Source organism: Ruditapes philippinarum, unplaced genomic scaffold, assembly GCF_026571515.1.
Source record: "Ruditapes philippinarum isolate M1 unplaced genomic scaffold, ASM2657151v2 ctg1413_1_1_1_1, whole genome shotgun sequence".
Taxonomy (NCBI): domain Eukaryota; kingdom Metazoa; phylum Mollusca; class Bivalvia; order Venerida; family Veneridae; genus Ruditapes; species Ruditapes philippinarum.
In genome coordinates, this window is record NW_026855954.1 from 60,071 (window position 1) to 79,953 (window position 19,883).

A 19,883-nucleotide genomic window follows, 5' to 3' on the forward strand; every position below is an offset into this window, starting at 1 on the left:
TTACTTCCTTTATTAAAAATTAATTTACATTCAACGCCACTTTCTACCTGTGAAAGTATGATTTGTTTCTAACGTTTATAGTTTAGATGAAAAACATTGGTTTATGAAAGATTTTATGTTTCTATCTTACAAAAAATATTTTCTTAAGAACGCAACAGGCGAAGCATTATAAAAGATCATTAGTTTTAAGACTCTTGTGTTTGACCTGCCCATGAACGTCTTGTTTTGTATCATTTCATATCAATGACTTTGATGCATATTAAACAGCTAATCCTCTTTTGTAGTATTTAAGATACTGACCGCGAAGTCGTCTGTTAATGTACAATGAGTTTAGGCCACAACAGACGGTAGGATTCTGAAGTACCACACCAATTGAAACTTAAAATGTACAAGCAAATCTTAATGTGTGACGGCTACTATTTCTTGAATTCGTACAACTTAATACTTAATTTACAGGATAGGACATGTTCTATCTCTTAATTCTAGTTGTACAGACATACCACGATGACAGGTGGCAGATTTCCCAACTATCCCCTGATAATGTTTTTATGAATGAAATTCCAGAACAATTAGGGCTAAAATGTAAACATAGTACATGTAGTAAGAAGGAGTAAAAAGGGTGTTGAAAAACTCTTGGGGAGCCCCCAAGTTGTGGCATGTTCGAATCCCAAATTACTCAGAAAAAGATGATTATAGACTATAGAATTTCCACCATTACTGATGCAGAAAAATAATTTTTCACTAAGTGACACCAGAAAACCATACAAAACAGGCTTTAGGTTGCTTAGTTATGCTTTTCATTCCAGAATAGGGTAATTTCTTAAATGCTCCCCCAATTAACGGCCTATCTCTTAATCAATCTTCTTAATTGGTCAATTCTAACAATAATATAACATTAACACATATTTCAGTAATAAAAGTGAATAAATTCTTGATGAAACATACAACATACGGTCTAAATGCAAGTAATGTATTGCTTTGAAAAGTGTACATCATATCTTTAATTAATATTGTACAACTAAATCCTTCCGTCTGGTAATGCCTTTATATCGTTGAATCTATGATTATTTTAGATTACCGTTGGACGGTTGTGCTATGTTTAAAAACATGTATAATGACAACTATTCAGACCATTAAGGCCTAAATTACTCATATTTATTTAAAGGTTAATCAAGTACCACTTTCAAAACAGTGTAGTAGACAATATTAATTATTCTTTTTATGTTTAAATAGTTATGGTAAATAGAACATGATTTTCTGTAAAGGTTATTGGTATGAAAACGTTATGAAAAAGGGAATCAATTGTACATAATATTTTGACAAGGTTAAAGCGGCCTTTAGTTTTTATTTCATATTGGAAAACATTACTGTGTTGTTCCAAGTTAAGTATTTTGAAAATGTGCATCATATCACTGTTAAGCCTTATTCAAAACAGCGACGCGAGAACTATATATTACGCGTCAGTTATACGTTATTTCTAAAAATAGGACATCAGGAATTGGATAGTCCTAATTTTAATTATGAGAGCGGACCGGTAGATTAGAGTTACCAAAGGGTTTCCTTCTTATTTATAAATATAATCCCCCCCTTGACAATTGTATGAAACGATTTATCTAAAAATAACACATTTAACCTTCAGAAAATCTGAAGGCCGCCTTATAATTAAGTACTCACATTATTACGTTTTCCGTTAGAAAGCATGTTTAATGTTTGTGTTAAATATCCAGCAAACAATGATTTTTTCACACTCCCTATCATACCTCCTACGTCATACAATAACCGATTATAAACATCTTTGCTCCCTACGTCATACAATAACCGATTATAAACATCTTTGCTCCCTACGTCATACAATAACCGATTATAAACATCTTTGCTCCCTACGTCATACAATAACCGATTATAAACATCTTTGCTCCCTACGTCATACAATAACCGATTATAAACATCTTTGCTCCCTACGTCATACAATAACCGATTATAAACATCTTTGCTCCCTACGTCATACAATAACCGATTATAAACATCTTTGCTCCCTACGTCATACAATAACCGATTATAAACATCTTTGCTCCCTACGTCATACAATAACCGATTATAAACATCTTTGCTCCCTGTTCAACAATCTGTTTTAATATAATCACATGGTGTTAAAAAGTAAGTTATCAATGTCCATGGCATTTAAATGTGTTTTTTTTTTGTGTGCGTATTTTGTTGATGCATTGAGAAATAATACTATTCTTAAATAATTTGGCTGGATAACACATTGTTTACGAGTTATTTGATGCCAACCTTTATATGTTTATGAGTAAATTAAACAATTCGACCTTTTGACAATTGCCCGTTCATAGTTTTAGAATTTATATACTGTCATGTATTTGTGTTTCTATAAATAGATTACGAGTATTTTGAATGAGAAAGCTATCATTTTAACAGACTGATGTGTATAGCTGCTGATGTATAAATCATAAATTAAATTGATGTTTGGTGTTAACTATTCATAAAACAATAAGAAATAGTGAAATTTTCGTGAAAATACAATATTGTAAAACTAAATTTATTTGTAGCAATTTTATCTCATAAATGTTTGTCAATTGTCGTAAATTTTTGTAGTATCCTAACAATATATAATATTCAAAAAAGTAGTACGCCTTCCATGAATATATCAAAATAGAGAAAAACAAAAAAAAGCCTAACACGGCAAAACTAAAAATGGTGCAGGCTTATGTTGCAAACCACAAGACTTTTTATGCCTTTTGTGAATGATTCACAAAGAAAAGAAGTAAAACAAAAATGTGCTTGTATTAGTTTTAATTAAAACGTACACACTAGTTTGAGAATAATTTATATACACAATTTCTGTTAATACGATCCTCATCGCAGGCACTGGTCCGATTCAAAGACAAAAAGAAAAAATACTGACACAGTAAATGTTTAATAATTTGTAACAAAATCTCCAACATCTCACAGCTATTGCAGCACATAAATTTGACTCGGTATTCTGCTAGGAAATTAACTACTCTATTGAAACTGACATGCCGTAAATTATGAAACACAATGTCCTTAAAGCAGTTACCGTCAATTAGAAAACAAATGAAGTCGTTATGTAAAAAGTACGCTTATAAAGCTGTGCACATCTAAATGAGTATATAAACTGTAAAACAATCAAATTGAAGAAAACAGATAATAAAATTTATGAAATGCAAAATAATATATTCACAATTTATGATATCATTTGCAATCTAACAATTTCAGTCATTATACACAGTGTTTATAAGAAGTAATGCATACTTTTTCATATTTTGACACTTCATACGAACGTATCTTACGTTGAGAGAGTTGAAAGTGTTTTTTGAAGCTTTATTTACTAAATAATTATGCATCGCAATGATTTGACTATTTAAAGGTTTTCTAAAATCTTTATAAATTTGGCATGAATATGAAGGCGTGCAGCATTAGCTAGCTATTCAAATAAAAGAGAACATTTATATGTTTTGTATGCAGTGAGTTGCAAATTAAAAAATGTAATTTATCAAAATGTATGTAAGTCCATTTACTTTTCACTCTTGACTTGAATGTTTATTTTTGACAAAATTGGCAACATTTTTAGAAAGTGAATATTACTCGTTTTATCGTACATTGTCCTTCAAAACACTAAATATATTAAATGAAATTGATTTTGTATTGAATTGCGAAAAAGATCTTGTACATATAAATTGCATTGATCATATCAAATTTTCTAATTTCCTTTACCTTGTTTTATAGCAGGAGTTTGAGTTATTTGAATTTCATGATATTCTAAAATAGTATCAAATAGTTACAGAAAGTAATTCACTTTTTTGATTAATTTTCATTTTTAGTCATTTTGATAAAATTCTTTCTCTGGCATACTGGACTTAAGTTATTAGATTTTGACCAAAGTACTGATTAAATGATAGTATCTTCTTGGGGTCACTATTGCTCTTTATGTACAGAATTGATACTATTGTCACATTTCAGAATGTTCAAACAATTTATTTCATAAAACATTATTTGCAACCATCTCAAGCAATTTGTCTTTTCTAACCGCCTTCTATTAATTGTCATTAATTTTGATCTTTTCCGGTCATATGTCATATGTTTGACCACCTTCTGTCTTCTGTTATTTGTCTTCTGTTATTCATGTTCATAACCTACTTTAAGCAAAAACATTTTTTTGTAGGAAAACATAAACAATAAAAAAGAGATAATATTTTTGTAAATTCTTATATATGCAATAAACGTGATATATGCAACCCCCACAAAACTAATGGTTTATATTTGCGATGTGATATTGCAGACATTTCCGTTGATAAATTAAAACATATATTATATATATTATGGTCATCTGTCATAAAAATGTAAGTGTTAGATGTTCATTTCCATTGAACCTTTTGCAATTTCGAGCATTTCAAATTTTCTTAAAACAGATAAAGAATTCATCGCAATCGAGTAAATCGCTTGTTTTCTTAAAAAGCATTTATTGTCTGATTGCTCTAAACAGCTTGTTTTCGTTTAATAGATAGTTATTGATTGAGCTCAACACGTGTATACGTAATTAATCTATATTTATAATTCTGATACTTTTTAATGTTCAAGATGAAAAAGAATCTAAAATGAAAAGTTTATCATAACCTAATAAAGATCAAAGTAAATCTCACTTTGTTTCATTATAGTGTATATTTCAATTGTATATTGCGGTTGGTTACTTTTGATCATTCGCTTACTTTTAAACATGACAAGGTAAAAAAAAAAACATTACCGTTTACTCTGCGTCATAACCCGTTAATAATAAAATTAATGTTTCAGTATTTGAAAGTATTGTTATATTCACATACAACAACTAATCAATGCCATTAAATGGGGGTAATTTTTCACCTCTTTCTATTAAATGGACTTTATTGTCCTGTATTACCCTGAGTGTACGCTTCATATTAATAATGCACTTTCCACCAGCGTTTTGCTCAAACATTCAAAAGGCATATTATAGAAATGCAAACATAGTTTTGTAGTTCATCGGTTTTTTTAATTTCAAATGCAAGGCTTCGATTTTGCTTTAAACAAACGTGTGACTTTTTAAATTAATTTTAATGCTAAATCATGTGTAGCTGAAAGGGAATATATTTCGATCATTTGTATACTTTAATATCAACATACAGGAAGCAAAATATGTATCTTTGTTCATACTTTTAACATACTGATCGATTTTCTTTTAAACTATAATGTTTGATACAGAAAAGGGCTTTGTTCAATTAAGAAAAAATCATGCGTATAACAATATGGAATCTTGTATATTTTGAATATTAATATATTTACTATTGCCTCATTTCTTCCTAGTTAAAAGATGATTAATATCAATACAAATTGTTTGTTTAAAGCCTTCGCAAGCAGTAGCTATACAGTTTAAAAACGCTTAAATCATTTAATGATCACGACAGTAAAATGTTAACAGCAAGTTGATTTTGGGAATGAATACGGATGAACAATACATTTCTAAAGCTACAAGTAACATTTACTGCTCAGAAAAATAAAAATTTACAAGCAGCTAAGGGGTGGTCTTGGCAGGATCACTCCTTGAACAATTACACACCAGACACTTTGTGTGGCAGTAAATTGTAACCTACTACACTCATTTAGTACTTACGTCGGAGGCCTTTAGTTCACAATTAAAATGTGTTGTAATTGTAATTTTACTCGTATATGTTATTGTCACAACTGTCAAGGTATACAAACAACACTTTCACGAAACGTCGGCTATACCGTCAAATCTTATTTAAAGGATCAGAAAATAAGTTGATCATGTTTCCTTTTTACCAAACAAAAATACTTTTTTTGTATATCTATGTGGGCAATGAAAGGGCTAAACAATAAGAATGTCTGGCTACTGTACACTTTAAAAGGATTTAAATGAATTCATGTCGAAAAACAAATAGAGCAGAATGGTTGTCACAATATTACAATAAAGGAATCATACGACATGCTGGTGGCGAACAATAACTACATCATCTACAGGAACTTTGATTTGTGTTTCAATGAACAAAAGTATCGTAGACGTGAATGGATGAAAGTGACAAGTTTAATGATTTAATTAGTAGTTTTTTACAAGTTAAGTGTGCTTTCATTGATAACGTTGTGTGGAAGTTAAAACGTATTGTTGTATTGTTGTCTGTTCTCAATCAATAACAAAATAGTAATTTAAAAATCATCGAGATTTAGATAAAATTTTGAGGAGAAATAATCAAGTTGATATTATTCACGTGCTGCATACGTTTTGTTTTTTTTACTGAAGATTTGATTTTTTAATGAATGAATGAATGAATAAATAAATGAATAAATAAATAAAATTTGAATATAGAGAAAACATGGTTGATGTCGGGATGGAGAAGGTTTATCCGGTGAGCCGAGAACGTGTATCTTGGCGAACTTAGCGAGCCAAGATTCATTTTCGCAGCGAACCGAATGAACCTTCTCTATCCCGACAACAATGTATTCGATTTATCCTGCTTTTGTCTAGTTTAATCTTTTTTTCAAATTATTAAAATGTGTTTTCCCCCGATAAAACAACGTATATATGTAGTTTTGTTTTTGCTGCTAACCATTTGACGTTATCATAGGCTAACAATGTGACGTAACGACTGGAGACATATAGCTTTATCCGGCAAGTCTTTATCTAGCTAATAATAAAGAAGTAGTTCTCTTAAAGTCACAAAGCAGTTTAGGTCATAATAAGTCAATCTGAACAGAATCAGATTTGTATGAATATTATTTTTAAAAATGACACCAGCATCTTAATCCAAAACTGTAAATGAATATGGTTAATGTTTTTAGTTTTGATATGTCTTTACATGGCAAGTTTTATAACTTTATTGAGTATATATAAGCATGACTCCGATTTGTTGGTTTAAAGCATTTGCGCATAGTTTGATTCAATTTTCTTACTGAACGTCGACATTTGATACAGCTTTGCTTTGTTTCACGACAATACTGACAATACTATATAATTTATCGAGGTCGAGTTTTCAGTTTGTTTGCTTAGTGAGTAAATCGGCATGACCAGTTCTGGTCAAGATAACATGTTCATACATATATAAAGGAGAAGATATATGTATAAGATAAACACATAGCGTCGAACACGACGTCATTGATCATTAATTTGCACCACTGTGATCAAGTGGAATTGCTTTCCTGTATTACAAGTAAAGAGAAAAAAATAAACTGACACATATCGGAACGTTTCTCGCCTGTACTGTATATCCCTGAAGATGTTTGTTTTAGTGATTTAGCAATGTAAATCTTTATCATGCGATGTTGATAACGTGTAGAGTGTAAAGATTGCATTGACAGTGTTGATCTCCGAGACAATCTCTTCACGGCCTATTTTGTCATTTATAGCTCTCAAATTGATATTTATTCGTTTCAATGTTGACAAAGCAATTCAACTTGGACGAGACAGGGGTATCTTTATTACGATTTATTAATCCTATGAGTATACAAAAGCATGCGTCTTGACAAGAAATAAAACATTTTTGCCATTCAATTGAATTTTTTAACGGATTATGCTGGTAAATAGATATAAAATTGACTGTGAGCATTTATATTTCTAGATAAAAATGTAACCATTTAAAAACAAAGCAACATGCCCGGAGAGTATAACAGACGATAAATATTAAGAGAATATGAAGGAATAATGTTGAGATATTTACTTATAAACTAGTTTTATTTATCTAATTAAATGACGTGCTTGTTTTGACAATACTGTTTTCAGATATGATTATCTATCATTTCGAATTTCGATTTTCATTCAAGGCCTTATTCATCTTCATTTTACAAACCATTTAATAACAATGTTATTTTAATTGTCTTCCCAGGTTTTACATTCATCCCAATATTTCTAAACTTGACACATTAATGAATAGTTGTGATAAAAAGATTCTATTAAAATTATCTTTATTTTGTAAAAACATTATGTTAAAATTTAGATAATCAATGCTTCTCATTCTCCGTTTCCATTTGTTACAATGTAAAATACATGTTGTATTGAATTCAGTACTTGAAATGAACAATATGATCTCTTTTTTTGTTTATTTAGCTAGTCATAATTGTATTCTTATATTGTGATATTAGTGATTTTTGACTGTTACTTTTCTGTTTGTTTGTTGTTATAACCAGTTGAATATTATATTCCTTGGTTTAATAAAAACTGAAACTGAAAACTGCTCCAAGTATCGCAATGTAATACATTTTATTATAAATGTGACAGATGCTGCTATGAACAGACGTTTATCAGATGTGATTTATCCTTGATATACTATAAAACAAACACATTTCATTTAAAACGTTTCATTTAAATATGCGATGGACAGAGAGGAAAAAGAGCTGGAAACATATTCCATTGCAACACTGTGAATATTTGGCTTTTGTAAAATGGGAACGTGGTAATTATTTTTAAAATCATAACAAATGCTAGGCGCTCATGCATGATTTGTTAATTTTGTAAATAAAAACTTTTTAATTTTATTATTTGTGTATAAATAGTCTGGACAGATCAGGACAAGTACAATATGGACGCAACGTTATAGAACCCATGTTGCCAGACGAAGGTTGTATAAAAATAACTGGAAAATCTGTTAATACAAGATACTCTAACTTCCCAAAAAATCTTAATAACGAACTGGTATTACAATGTAATATATAGTTGCATTTTATTGAAATAAAAAAAATCGTTTATTTTCTAAAGCTGTGAATATGATGAATATAAAAGTTTTCAAATAAAAACTGCCGTTACTGGCTTCAATTATTTTCATTAGAAAACCTTGTTTGAATATTAGAGAATTATTATTTAATGTTAGATATATAATTTGCGCAAATATTGACTCGGAACCAAATTAGGCAAATAACCAGCGTTGTCAGATAAGCTGTAGACAAATAAAGTAAAACAAAAAAGTTATATAAGAAAAGCTTTGCTTTTATTAAATGTTTCCAACTGATAATTGTCAGCTTTGTTTATTTATACTTACAGTCGTACAGATAACTCGGTAATTTTGGGGGTTAGGTTACAAAATATGGAGGTATGTCAATATTGTACCAAACTAGGTCATAAAATAATAATTTGATCGTATGTTACTGCTTTCCTAAACGATAAAGACATAATTTTAGTTTGTTTGAGCTATTAATTCATTCATTAGTATAAGGACCCTTTTCAAGATTACATGCATCAACTTTAAAGATGTCCGACACTATATCTATTCATTAAAAAAGACTCATTAAAAATGTAGATGTAACAGTATTGTGTTTTTTTATTTATTTGAAAACAATTTTCTATAATTTAAGGGGACTTCTGTGGTTTCCTGTTTTATAATAGAGTCAAGTTTTTTTTGCTTGTCCTGTTTGGTGTTCTGCTGGGCTGCGTGCCAGTAAGTGGTCTTGTGTTGGGGTGTTGGGGGATACGTCCAATGAATGCTGCCCTCCCTTGATGATTTTTTTCATATTTTGTAACAATATTAAGACAGATTTATAGTTAGAGCTTTTTTTCATGGGGCGTAGCTCAATCGTAATGTCAATCAGTTTGAAGCGAAAATCCGCAAAGTAATATTAGTATAATATATTTATCGTTTATTACTGTCAGTAGCAATTGTAAACCCATCATTTCATTACAAAATTTGATGAGGCGATAACAAGTTTTCGTATTTAGGCCATATGTTAATCACACACAAACATTACAGGCAAAGTTGTGTGTTGTTTTGTTACTAACAAGGGATAAGTGGGAATGATTTATACGGCGTAAGTGTATACCAGAACATCCAACACTGATAATATTTGCAAATTGAGGGGAAAAGAAATTATTTTATACACCAAGAGGAATTGATTTTTTTTTCATATAGTATCAAAGTCTCTTTTCAAGCAGATACCAAAACACAATAAGCAACGAATAGAAAATAAAATGTGAAATAAATCAGTAGCGTATTTGATTGTGGGACTAGTAATTAGACATGTGCCGGTGGTATTCTGTATTTTATGAGGGACGATTTTCACGTTTTCACCGCATCATTCTATAAAAGAACTAAATTGGACTTTTGTATACACTTTCGTATCCTTATACGAGGTTTTTATGCCATTGTGAGAATACATTGTATCACAACTCGATACATTAACGCCAGAAAAAAAAATTAAAATTTCTCGCATTTATTTAATTCCGTTTCCGCTACACAGTGTTGATACAGCAGCATATCATTTCCAATAAGCCCAACTTCTGGACATCTTTAATTCTATAAACATTGATCATCTAAATATTTACTAGAAACAAAGTCAGAAAATATTGTTCTTCATAAATATCTAGAATTTAAAAGAAAGAAAGAAAACATGATCAATCATTTGTATAACACTCTTATACCAGTACGACTATGCAAGTGTGTGTGTGCAATTTCAATGTTATGATATTCAACAGCATGTGCAATGCAAAGCCGAACAATAAACATATTTAAAAAACCTATCATACCAAATACGTAAGTCATCTTTAACGTTGATTCATCATTTTTTATGAACACATATTTTCATAAGTTTATCTTGATCGCAGAACGAATGTCCACTTGTCACTTTTGATTGATAGAATGATTCTGTTCCCGTCTGACAGTCGATCTGAGCATATCTGTATGTTTGTGAAGGACTGGAATAATTCGTCCTTATTCTCTCCCCCAGAGATGTCTTAATTGATCGAGGTTTTACAAAAAAGATCTTTGTCTTAAAGAGAAATAAATGAATGCGGAGTGTCCTGCTTGTCTATCATGTCCACTTAAGAATAAAAGATGCTCCATCAAACTGATATAAATTAGAATTTCATAATATGAAACATAACTGAGCTCTGCAGTCTAATCTAGTGTTATGAGCGGGAGAATTGTATAACTGTCTTATGCTTAACTGCATTCTATTGCAGGAATAATAAGTGTTTTATATACGAAAGACCGGTTGGGACATTTCAACTTCATGAATACCCGATTTTAACTTCACGAATTCACTATTTCAACTTCATAATTCGTGAAGTTAAAATCGTGAATTTACGAAGTTGAATTCATGAAGTTGAAATTTATGAATTCGTGAAGTTGAAATCGTGAAATCATGAAGTTGAAATCGTGAATTCATGAAGTTGAAATCGTGAATTCGTGAAGTTGAAATCGTGAATTCACGTAGATGAATTCGTGGAGTTAAAATGTTGAAATCGCGCATTCGCGAAGTTGCAATCGTGAATTCATGAAGTTGAAAAGCCTCAGAAAAGAATAAAATTTTACTTCTTTAGAATGAGCAAACATGATTGTTAAACGTTTAAATAATGATTTAAGAGCAAGTGAATAGTGTGTAATGTACTTGTATCACGAAGAAAATAACGATAAATGTAAAATAATGTGACAAAATAGTAGTGTTTTGACTTCCATAAAATACTAAACAACTATAACTGTACAAACTGCCAAAATGCAGCAGATGAAAAGATATGGTTCATGTAACTGGCAGATTAGTAACGTTTTGGAAACTATAAAAGTATACCAAAAATAAGAAAAGGCTTTTGAGAACAAAAATAAAAGCAATGCCATTCTGAGGCATAATGGGCCTTTAAAGTATTCGTAAGAAACCATTCAAGTACTGATAGTGGGATTGTTAATTCCACCCTCATACCATCTTTTTGAAACCACCAGCAGACAATACATTACAATGAAAAAGTAAAAGCAGTGTCCAAATCGTAAAATCTCTATGAGAAATAGTCCCAGCGGTAATACTTTCGTCGTTAATCTGCTAATTAAAGGCATCAGATTCACGTGCGTGTAATGAGACTTGTCTATAGTGTGATAACACTGTATTCCCGAATGGAAAGTGACGTGAGCAAACGCCAGTCTGGTTCTAGATATAGATCATTCACTCTCAAGTTTTACAATCGCAATACAGTCTAACATTGAATGGTTTCATTTACGTTTTATCCTATATTGACTTTGCACGTGTTTTGATTAAGTAAGCATCTTATTTACCGCAAATTAATACGAGAATTGCGTGCTTTGTGCCTCTAAAATATACACATTAGACGGATTGATGGTTTCTTGTATTCTTTGTGCTAATTTCTTTTATTTACCGACATATTTGTGTATGATTAGAAATTATTCAATTAAACTCATTACAGCATTAAATGAAAAAAGCCTTTTTTATTTCTATAGTCTGTTGATACTACTAAAGCTAAAGGTTTTATATGCTTTTTTGTTGTCATTCTCGCCTGTTTGATACAAAATGAACATAAAAAATCACGGAAACAGAATTTTTGCCAATGTTGTATACTATAATATTTATTTAACTTATGTTTTTTAGACAAAGTGTAGGACAAAAATCTATTTAATGACAATTTTATATATAAACAATTCTCACACACGTTTATAATCAGACAATTATATCCAAAGAGAATGAAGTTCATTTTTAAGCTTAACATACACAAAACGACCGTTTGTCCTTATTTTAAGTCATGTTTTTTTGTCTGTTACATTATAAATGTGGGTTGAATCTCTCCAATTTAGCTTCTTGGATAAAGAATGTAATAATTTGCAATAAACGTCATGAAAATAACAAAAACTGCTGACAGTTTTATTGATCATTGCTGTTATCTAATGGTTCATAGACAACGACCGGGTGTTAAGACCATGGGAAAAGCAGCTTAATGTCATCAATATGACTTACAGAAATTCATATTGCTGGATATTGTGTTGATATGGAATCTTTACATGCTAAAAGTCACACCCGCTGATCTATTTCATACATATTCAAGATATATATAGTTCTTAAAACCACACTGTTTCCTCGATATGTTATGTTACTAAATTGCTGACATTGAAATATAAAACAATGGGAAAATTGTAATTTTTTATAGATTTTATACCACAGTTTAAGCTAATTTTCATTTTCATTTATTATTTATTTCAAATGGTGCTATTTCAGACAGCGTTATTTTTAGTTACTAGATTTTTGTTCTATGTATCATTAGTGAAATACTGAAATCGTTTCATTTACACTAAGTAAATAAAAAATAAAAATAAAAAGAAAATAAGAATGATTAGAGTGTGTTAAGAAATAAATGTTTGCAGTGACTGATACCAAAACGATATTTGGCGTATCTGAAAAACAAAGAATTTTTTTTGTAATATGTATATATTGTAATTTGACCATATGATTACTTCCCAAAAATATTTTTTAGTCAGTGTTTCGAAGAACCGGCCATGTCCTCATGTTTTGTCACTTATAACTATATTTACTATGGCGTTCTGATTTCTTTTAAATGTCAAATGTTTACCCGCATGTCACTGAATCGTTTATTTCTGAATATATATCACATAGTGAACCTGTACAGAGATTTTATTCCTCCAAATAAACTCTCTTTAAAACGTATTCTATTAGGTCTGTCAACGATTGAATTTCCTATATTTGTGTAAACTCATTTTCGCGCTCTTTTCGTCTCTGATTGTCGCATTATTGTCAAGGGTTTGCTTCTTTGGCAAGATAATATCGCTGATTAGGAGTCATCCTAGCATCAAATTCGACACTAATAATGCGAAACTACGCCTTAACGACATCCAATTACTAGCTCTACATATCTTTTTCTCAGTATTGTCGGATTGAAGAGAAAGAAAAGAAATACACATAGGTTAGATGTCTGTCATGATAGCATGAAATTAAAGCCTTATTTTATAAAAAAAAAAAATTTATTTTACCCTATACCGCGATAAATATTTTAATTGGACATGTCCATCTTTCGATTTTACAAGACTATAATATGCACTGACTGAATATAGAGTGCAGACCAAGACCACTGACGGATGTGCAATACCCTGGTCGCATAGGCTGTTCATATCGCAGCCAACTTAGGGTTATTGAAATGTTTCTTTTTTTTATATTTGCGATCGTTTTTATGCAGTCTATCATTCGTTATAGTTATTTTTGTTTCATGATTTTGTTCGTAATTGCAACTTGTAGATTATTGATTTATCTGAATGGTCCGTACTTCTTCCCCTTTGCTGTTAACGCTTTATAATTGGGACAGTGTATGTGACATATAAATCGACGTGGTTCTGTCATTTTTTCAGCCTAAGGTTATGCTAGAATGTTGTGAATAATTGTACTTAGATCTTATGCTTCCTACAACATCATGTAGTATTTCTTTTTTATAAATAATCAAGAAACTCAAATGTTATCAAGTGCATCGAACCTGTTAATTCCATATCTTCTTTTTAGTTTAAAAATGCTTTGACATGTTACATTCAAGCCCTGAAAAAAGCATGAGAAGTATTTGTTCATACAATTTTCTATAGTAACTATTAATTATTCCAGGAATATGTTTTATATAAATCTTTAAAAGTCTTACTAAAACGAGAAAAACTGAAGGATGGAAGAAATAAAATACTTCTTTTCTAAGTGATAATTCGTTTTTTTTTGGTTTATGGTATTTTCTACAAATGTGTATGTCCGAGAAATTATTTTTTGTAAGAATTATCATATTTATTTATTTTTTAGACTTAAAACATTTAATTTACTTACAGTTTGTCACTTCATTTTTACTTATTTTATCGTCCTTTATCAACACATGGATATGACATCCTAGAGATAAATGTTACAATGTAATCTATGTCATACAGTGCAAATGTTGCCCATGGGCCCTATGATCTGTGAGCGCCGTAACGGATTGTTTTCCGATGATTTTTTTTCCTGGTATATTTACAAACTCATATGGGATTTCCTTTTGGCTATTCATGATTGAAGTTTTGATGTATTTTTGTTGTTCAGTTGTTGTTTATTATCCATCACAATTATTCAATTACTGATCCATTAATTGAGCAATAGTTCTTAATTCGTCGAGACTATATGCCTATCTTGAATCTGTGTTAAATCACGGAGTAATGAAAGCTGTAAGGATTTTAATGAAGAATAAAATTTCAACGATATTTTAAATTTCAAAATTTGAATGATTAGCTTTCATAATGCAAATAATTTTAAACTATGTAATCACAGTTAAACAACAATAAAGTTTATCTCCATATAACATTTTTTTTTTCAATTTTAAAGACGTGTTACAAAAAGACAACTTGGCTAAAATGAATTAAACTTATATATTCAGTTAAGTCGATCTAATTGATAATGAAATTAATTGTCAACAAACCTTAAAACTTAAAACACTTATATTTTTCTAATTATTTTTGTCTATCTTTTCAGATGGACAGGCTTATTCATTTAAGTCTCATATTTAACAATAAATACAAGTAAAGTCTTCAGAAAAGAAATTTCAACATAAAAACCTTTGTTAAACGACTTTACTTTTTTATTACAGAATATATTAATGTAGCAAAAGCTAGTCACTTTTATATAATCTATTGTTTTATAAAGCAGCATGCCTCCAGATTCATGCTAATTTTTTTGAAACTTTTAAAAAATGTATTTAAAAGAAAATATTGCGAAGTGGACTACGAAAGTAATTTATAAATTACAGGGCACTTACAATCCATGTAAAATACCAAAAAAAAAAGAGGTCAAAACATGTAAAATTAGCCTTTACTGTGTTAGCAACGCATTAGAAACATGGTGTTAAATACTGTAAAAGTCATTAATTGCAAATAACGTGTAAATTCTTACTTCAATTTTGAATGTTTTTACTTTTCTTCGAATCTTTGTACATGTTGCTCAAGTTTGATGTTTATGAAATATTTTGGCTCATCTTGAGGCATGCAGCTTTACACCCCGGAAAAAATAAAGTACCAGATAGTAACAAAACTATGCATATATTAAGATAGTTAGACCAATCGTGCGTGTGTGAAATAAAACATGGCCAAAGCTTTCCTTATTCATTGCTTCACATGGTGTTGTGAATGAGGAAGCTCCCAAAATACCTTTAAGAAAGAAATACGTCATTCTTTGTTGATTTCCTTAAGAGCGAACAGTGCATCGCAAAATTATTGTTAAACGATAGAAAAGCAACATACTATTTTGTCATCGAACATTCAATTCTGAGACATTCAATATTCAATGTTACGGCTCTTTCAAGAATCAACTTTGAAATTATGGAAAAATTATATAAATTCTATGAATTATTCCTTTTTATCAGCTTTATACACTTTGATTATGTCGTCAATCTAATGTAGTACTTTGTAATACATTTTGCTTAATCAGTCTTTTAGGGTGATATTATGAACTATTTCCTTGTGATGTGTTTATCTATAAAAATAATAACAATACCGATAAGATTTTTAAGTAATCTCATTTGAAAAGTGCAAATTTGATTGAAATTCTTTGTGCAATTTTCTCATATAAAACCATCATTGTCATTGTTTTCTACTTATGTATAATTCTCATCAGAGAGCCGGTTAGAAATCCTATTAATTATTCCGTTAGATGTCGGTCTATTCATTGCTATTTAATTATTGGAATATGTAATACTACACAATTGATAAATGCCGGTCCAGACAAATCAGCAATTATCATCCAGACCCGATATATGATAGCGCAAGTTACGACTATGTTCTCTGCCAATTTTTGTTTACAATACTATCATTATAGAGTATCACGATAATAAAGTCCGAGTGTAACACTCATAAAAAGATTACAATCTAAATACAACAATAGTATAACTTGCAGATAATTCTTGAACAAATATTAATTCATTTCACAAATGTATTCTTTGTCTGGATCATGATAGGTTTTTCATAAACATAAAGGACAAATAGATTTCGTTTTTTTATGTACTTAATTACTTATGCTAAATTCAGTAAAAAAAAATGCCATGAAATATACTCATAAAATGATTATGTTGCGAACTTATCGTTTAGATTAAATATAAACCCTTTCTGATTTAGTGAATTTAAAGGGACATAGTAACTCAAAGATAATTGTTTTTATTCTTTAGAAAGAACAAACTGTGTTTTAAAATTCTGTAATAACGGGTAAAGAACATATGAAATGCTTATCACCCGAAAATGATATCGTTGAATGCGAAAGAATATAATGTGATAAATGTAGTAACATAGAAAAGTGGTATTTTGACTTCAATATGAAGTACTTATTTACTATGACTATATGTATACTAATTGCAAATGTAGCAAAAGATGGCCACAGAAAACATTTTGGAAACTGTTATAGGACACCTAATCAACAACAACAACAAAAATGTTAAATAAACATATAAGCATTTTTGAGTCTAAGGGCCTTTACACCACCACAAAACAAAATTTTAATAAACAAGTAGACAAACCCTGTCTGTGAATATTTATCTTGGTTGGTAAAAAAATGGAAAGAAGCAGTATACATTTTGTAAATGTTTTATATCAGTCATGTATGATTAAGTTATTAATAACGAATGCTATGTTAAGTTAAATAGTAAACACCTAATATTATAATAGTATTGCATGATAATAATCATATTGATAAATAAATATGCTTTATATTTTAAGGGGGTATTCCTATGCCTATTATCCGTATACTTTTCACTACAACCGTCCTCGAGCTTTCGATGCAAGACCTTATGGATATAAAAGAGGCCGTCTTGACAGGATTTCGATGGGATTCATCAAAAGAGCTGACGAGGTACCTGACGAGACACTACAAATGGATGAGTCCGATCGAGACAGTCTAAGAGAATTCATGTCGACTCTTGAAAATGCTAAAAACAATCTTGTTCCCATCAGAGAAACTCGAGGTTTTGATTCTATATCATCTGGTTTTATACGAAAAAAAAGATCTACCGACAATTATGTCGATAAAGGAAATACTGACAGTGAGAAAAATACAGATAACAGTGAACAAAACATTGAACTCGATAAAAAGGCTTTTGATCGGTTGAATTCCGGATTTGTTAAAAAGGGCCTTGACAGAATGACTTCTGGATTTATTAAGAAAAGGCCTTTCGATCGACTTACTTCTGGCTTTGTTAAAAAGGATGATGATAATGAGATAAACGACGAAGACCATCAAGATCTTTATGAAAAGCGAGGGCTAGATCGGCTGAACAGTGGATTTATAAAGAAAAGCGACACAATTGAAAACGAAAAGCGTCGTCTCGATCGATTGAATAGTGGGTTCGTTAAAAAAGGTCTAGACAGATTATCTAGCGGATTTGTAAAAAAGGGCCTTGATAGGTTATCTAGTGGATTTGTTAAGAAAGGGCTTGACAGATTGTCCAGTGGCTTTGTAAAGAAAAATGATTTGGATGAACACAACATTGATGAACTCTCTGACGGACAAGAGGAAAAACGGGGATTCGATAGGATTTCCAGTGGATTTGTTAAAAAAGACCAACAGGAGTTCAATGACGAACGAGATTCAAATGATAAGAGAGGGCTAGATCGGATTTCTATGGGATTTGTAAAGAAAGATGAAATAGATCCAGAAATGAAACGAGGATTTGACAGAATAACGAGTGGTTTCGTAAAGCGCCCATTCGATAGATTAACATCCGGATTTGTGAAAAAGTCTGACAACTTTAACATGGAGGACAAAAGAGGATTCGACAGAATTTCCAGCGGATTTGTAAAGAAAAGCGATATAGACATGCAAGATAAAAGGGGATTCGACAGGCTGACAAGCGGCTTCGTTAAGCGCCGCCCATTTGATAGATTGTCCTCTGGATTTGTGAAGAAGTCTAATAACTACTTTGACGAAGAGTACCCAGAAAATAGCATGGACAAGAGATATTTTGACAGACTCAACTCCGGTTTTGTTAAACGGAGCGGCATGTCTGAAGAGAGTCAGTCTCCTGATTTCCAAGCTTATCATAGAAGGAAACGTACTGCAGGCTTTGATCGTATAGGATATGGATTGTTCAAAAGATCATATGACAATATCCGTGATTCGGATTTGTATTATCCTTATACAGATCAATTGGATGATCTATTTTGAAGAATGAAACTTAAGAGTGATGTACAATTATACATGACAGCTGTTTAACGTTTTTATCGGATGCATATTTGATTAAACGGTTACTTGTACCTTTTGAACAAAAAGAATGGATGAACATGATGTTTAAGAAATTATTGCCTTGTTGAAATGATATTATTATTTTCATGTATAGCAATTGTTGGCAATATAACGGAATTGCACACGATTTTTAATATAAAAGCGTTATTTGTTATGTTTAAAAAAATATATTTGATAAACAAATCTGAGTTGGCGAAACCATAATGATACAAACTAACAGGACTTTGATTGATTATTTTCCATAATAATGTCGGCTTGACAAGAGCGATACGAGTTTACAATAACGGCCAGTTTGATGAACAATATCAAATAAGGTGTATACGAGTATCTATATGTCATCTTTGGCCGCATAAGCATTGCCGGAAAATCTCTAATATTTTTCATTCTTACTATTTTGTTATAAAGTTATTCACTAATTAACTGATACTTTTTGTAGAAAAATAGAAGCTATTGTTTAATTTCGACAACAGAATTTAAGTATGTTAAAAATATAATACTCGTTTCTAACTTATTATGGTCTTTGCAGTGTTTTGATAGGTTTAGCTATTTAACATACTTAAACATTTAAAGATATCATGCAAGAAATCAAATAATGTACTTGTCAGTTAAAAAACAAAATACCTTTTTTGTTCGCATGCGTTTAGTTCTGGGCTTGAGGTTATAAATTTTTTCTGAGTTCTATCTCAAATGTCAGGATTTTCATTGGGCAGTGTACATTCTGAGCTGGTTTTTGACCAATCAAATACCTGAGATCTGTGTTAGAGCTTCTTTATAACCTCGGGGCATGGTGTAAATGTGGTACGTTTAATCTCGTGGGAAGAAGAGACTTTGGTTGGTGGTATAGTGTTCTTACTACATTAACCGTTACTTGATGCGAGTAAATAATA

General features: G+C 30.6%; 1 protein-coding gene across 1 annotated transcript in view; it reads left to right on the forward strand.

Annotated features, from left to right (window-relative positions):
* The window catches only part of LOC132744929 (uncharacterized), a 30,292-nt gene extending 10,807 nt beyond the window's left edge, over positions 1-19,485 (forward strand). The window contains exon 2 of the mRNA XM_060733720.1: positions 17,475-19,485. Coding sequence (XP_060589703.1) covers positions 17,475-18,918 — 1,444 coding nt within the window. The 3' untranslated portion in view covers positions 18,919-19,485. The remainder of the gene's footprint in view (positions 1-17,474) is intronic.
* Positions 19,486-19,883: the final 398 nt, after the last annotated feature.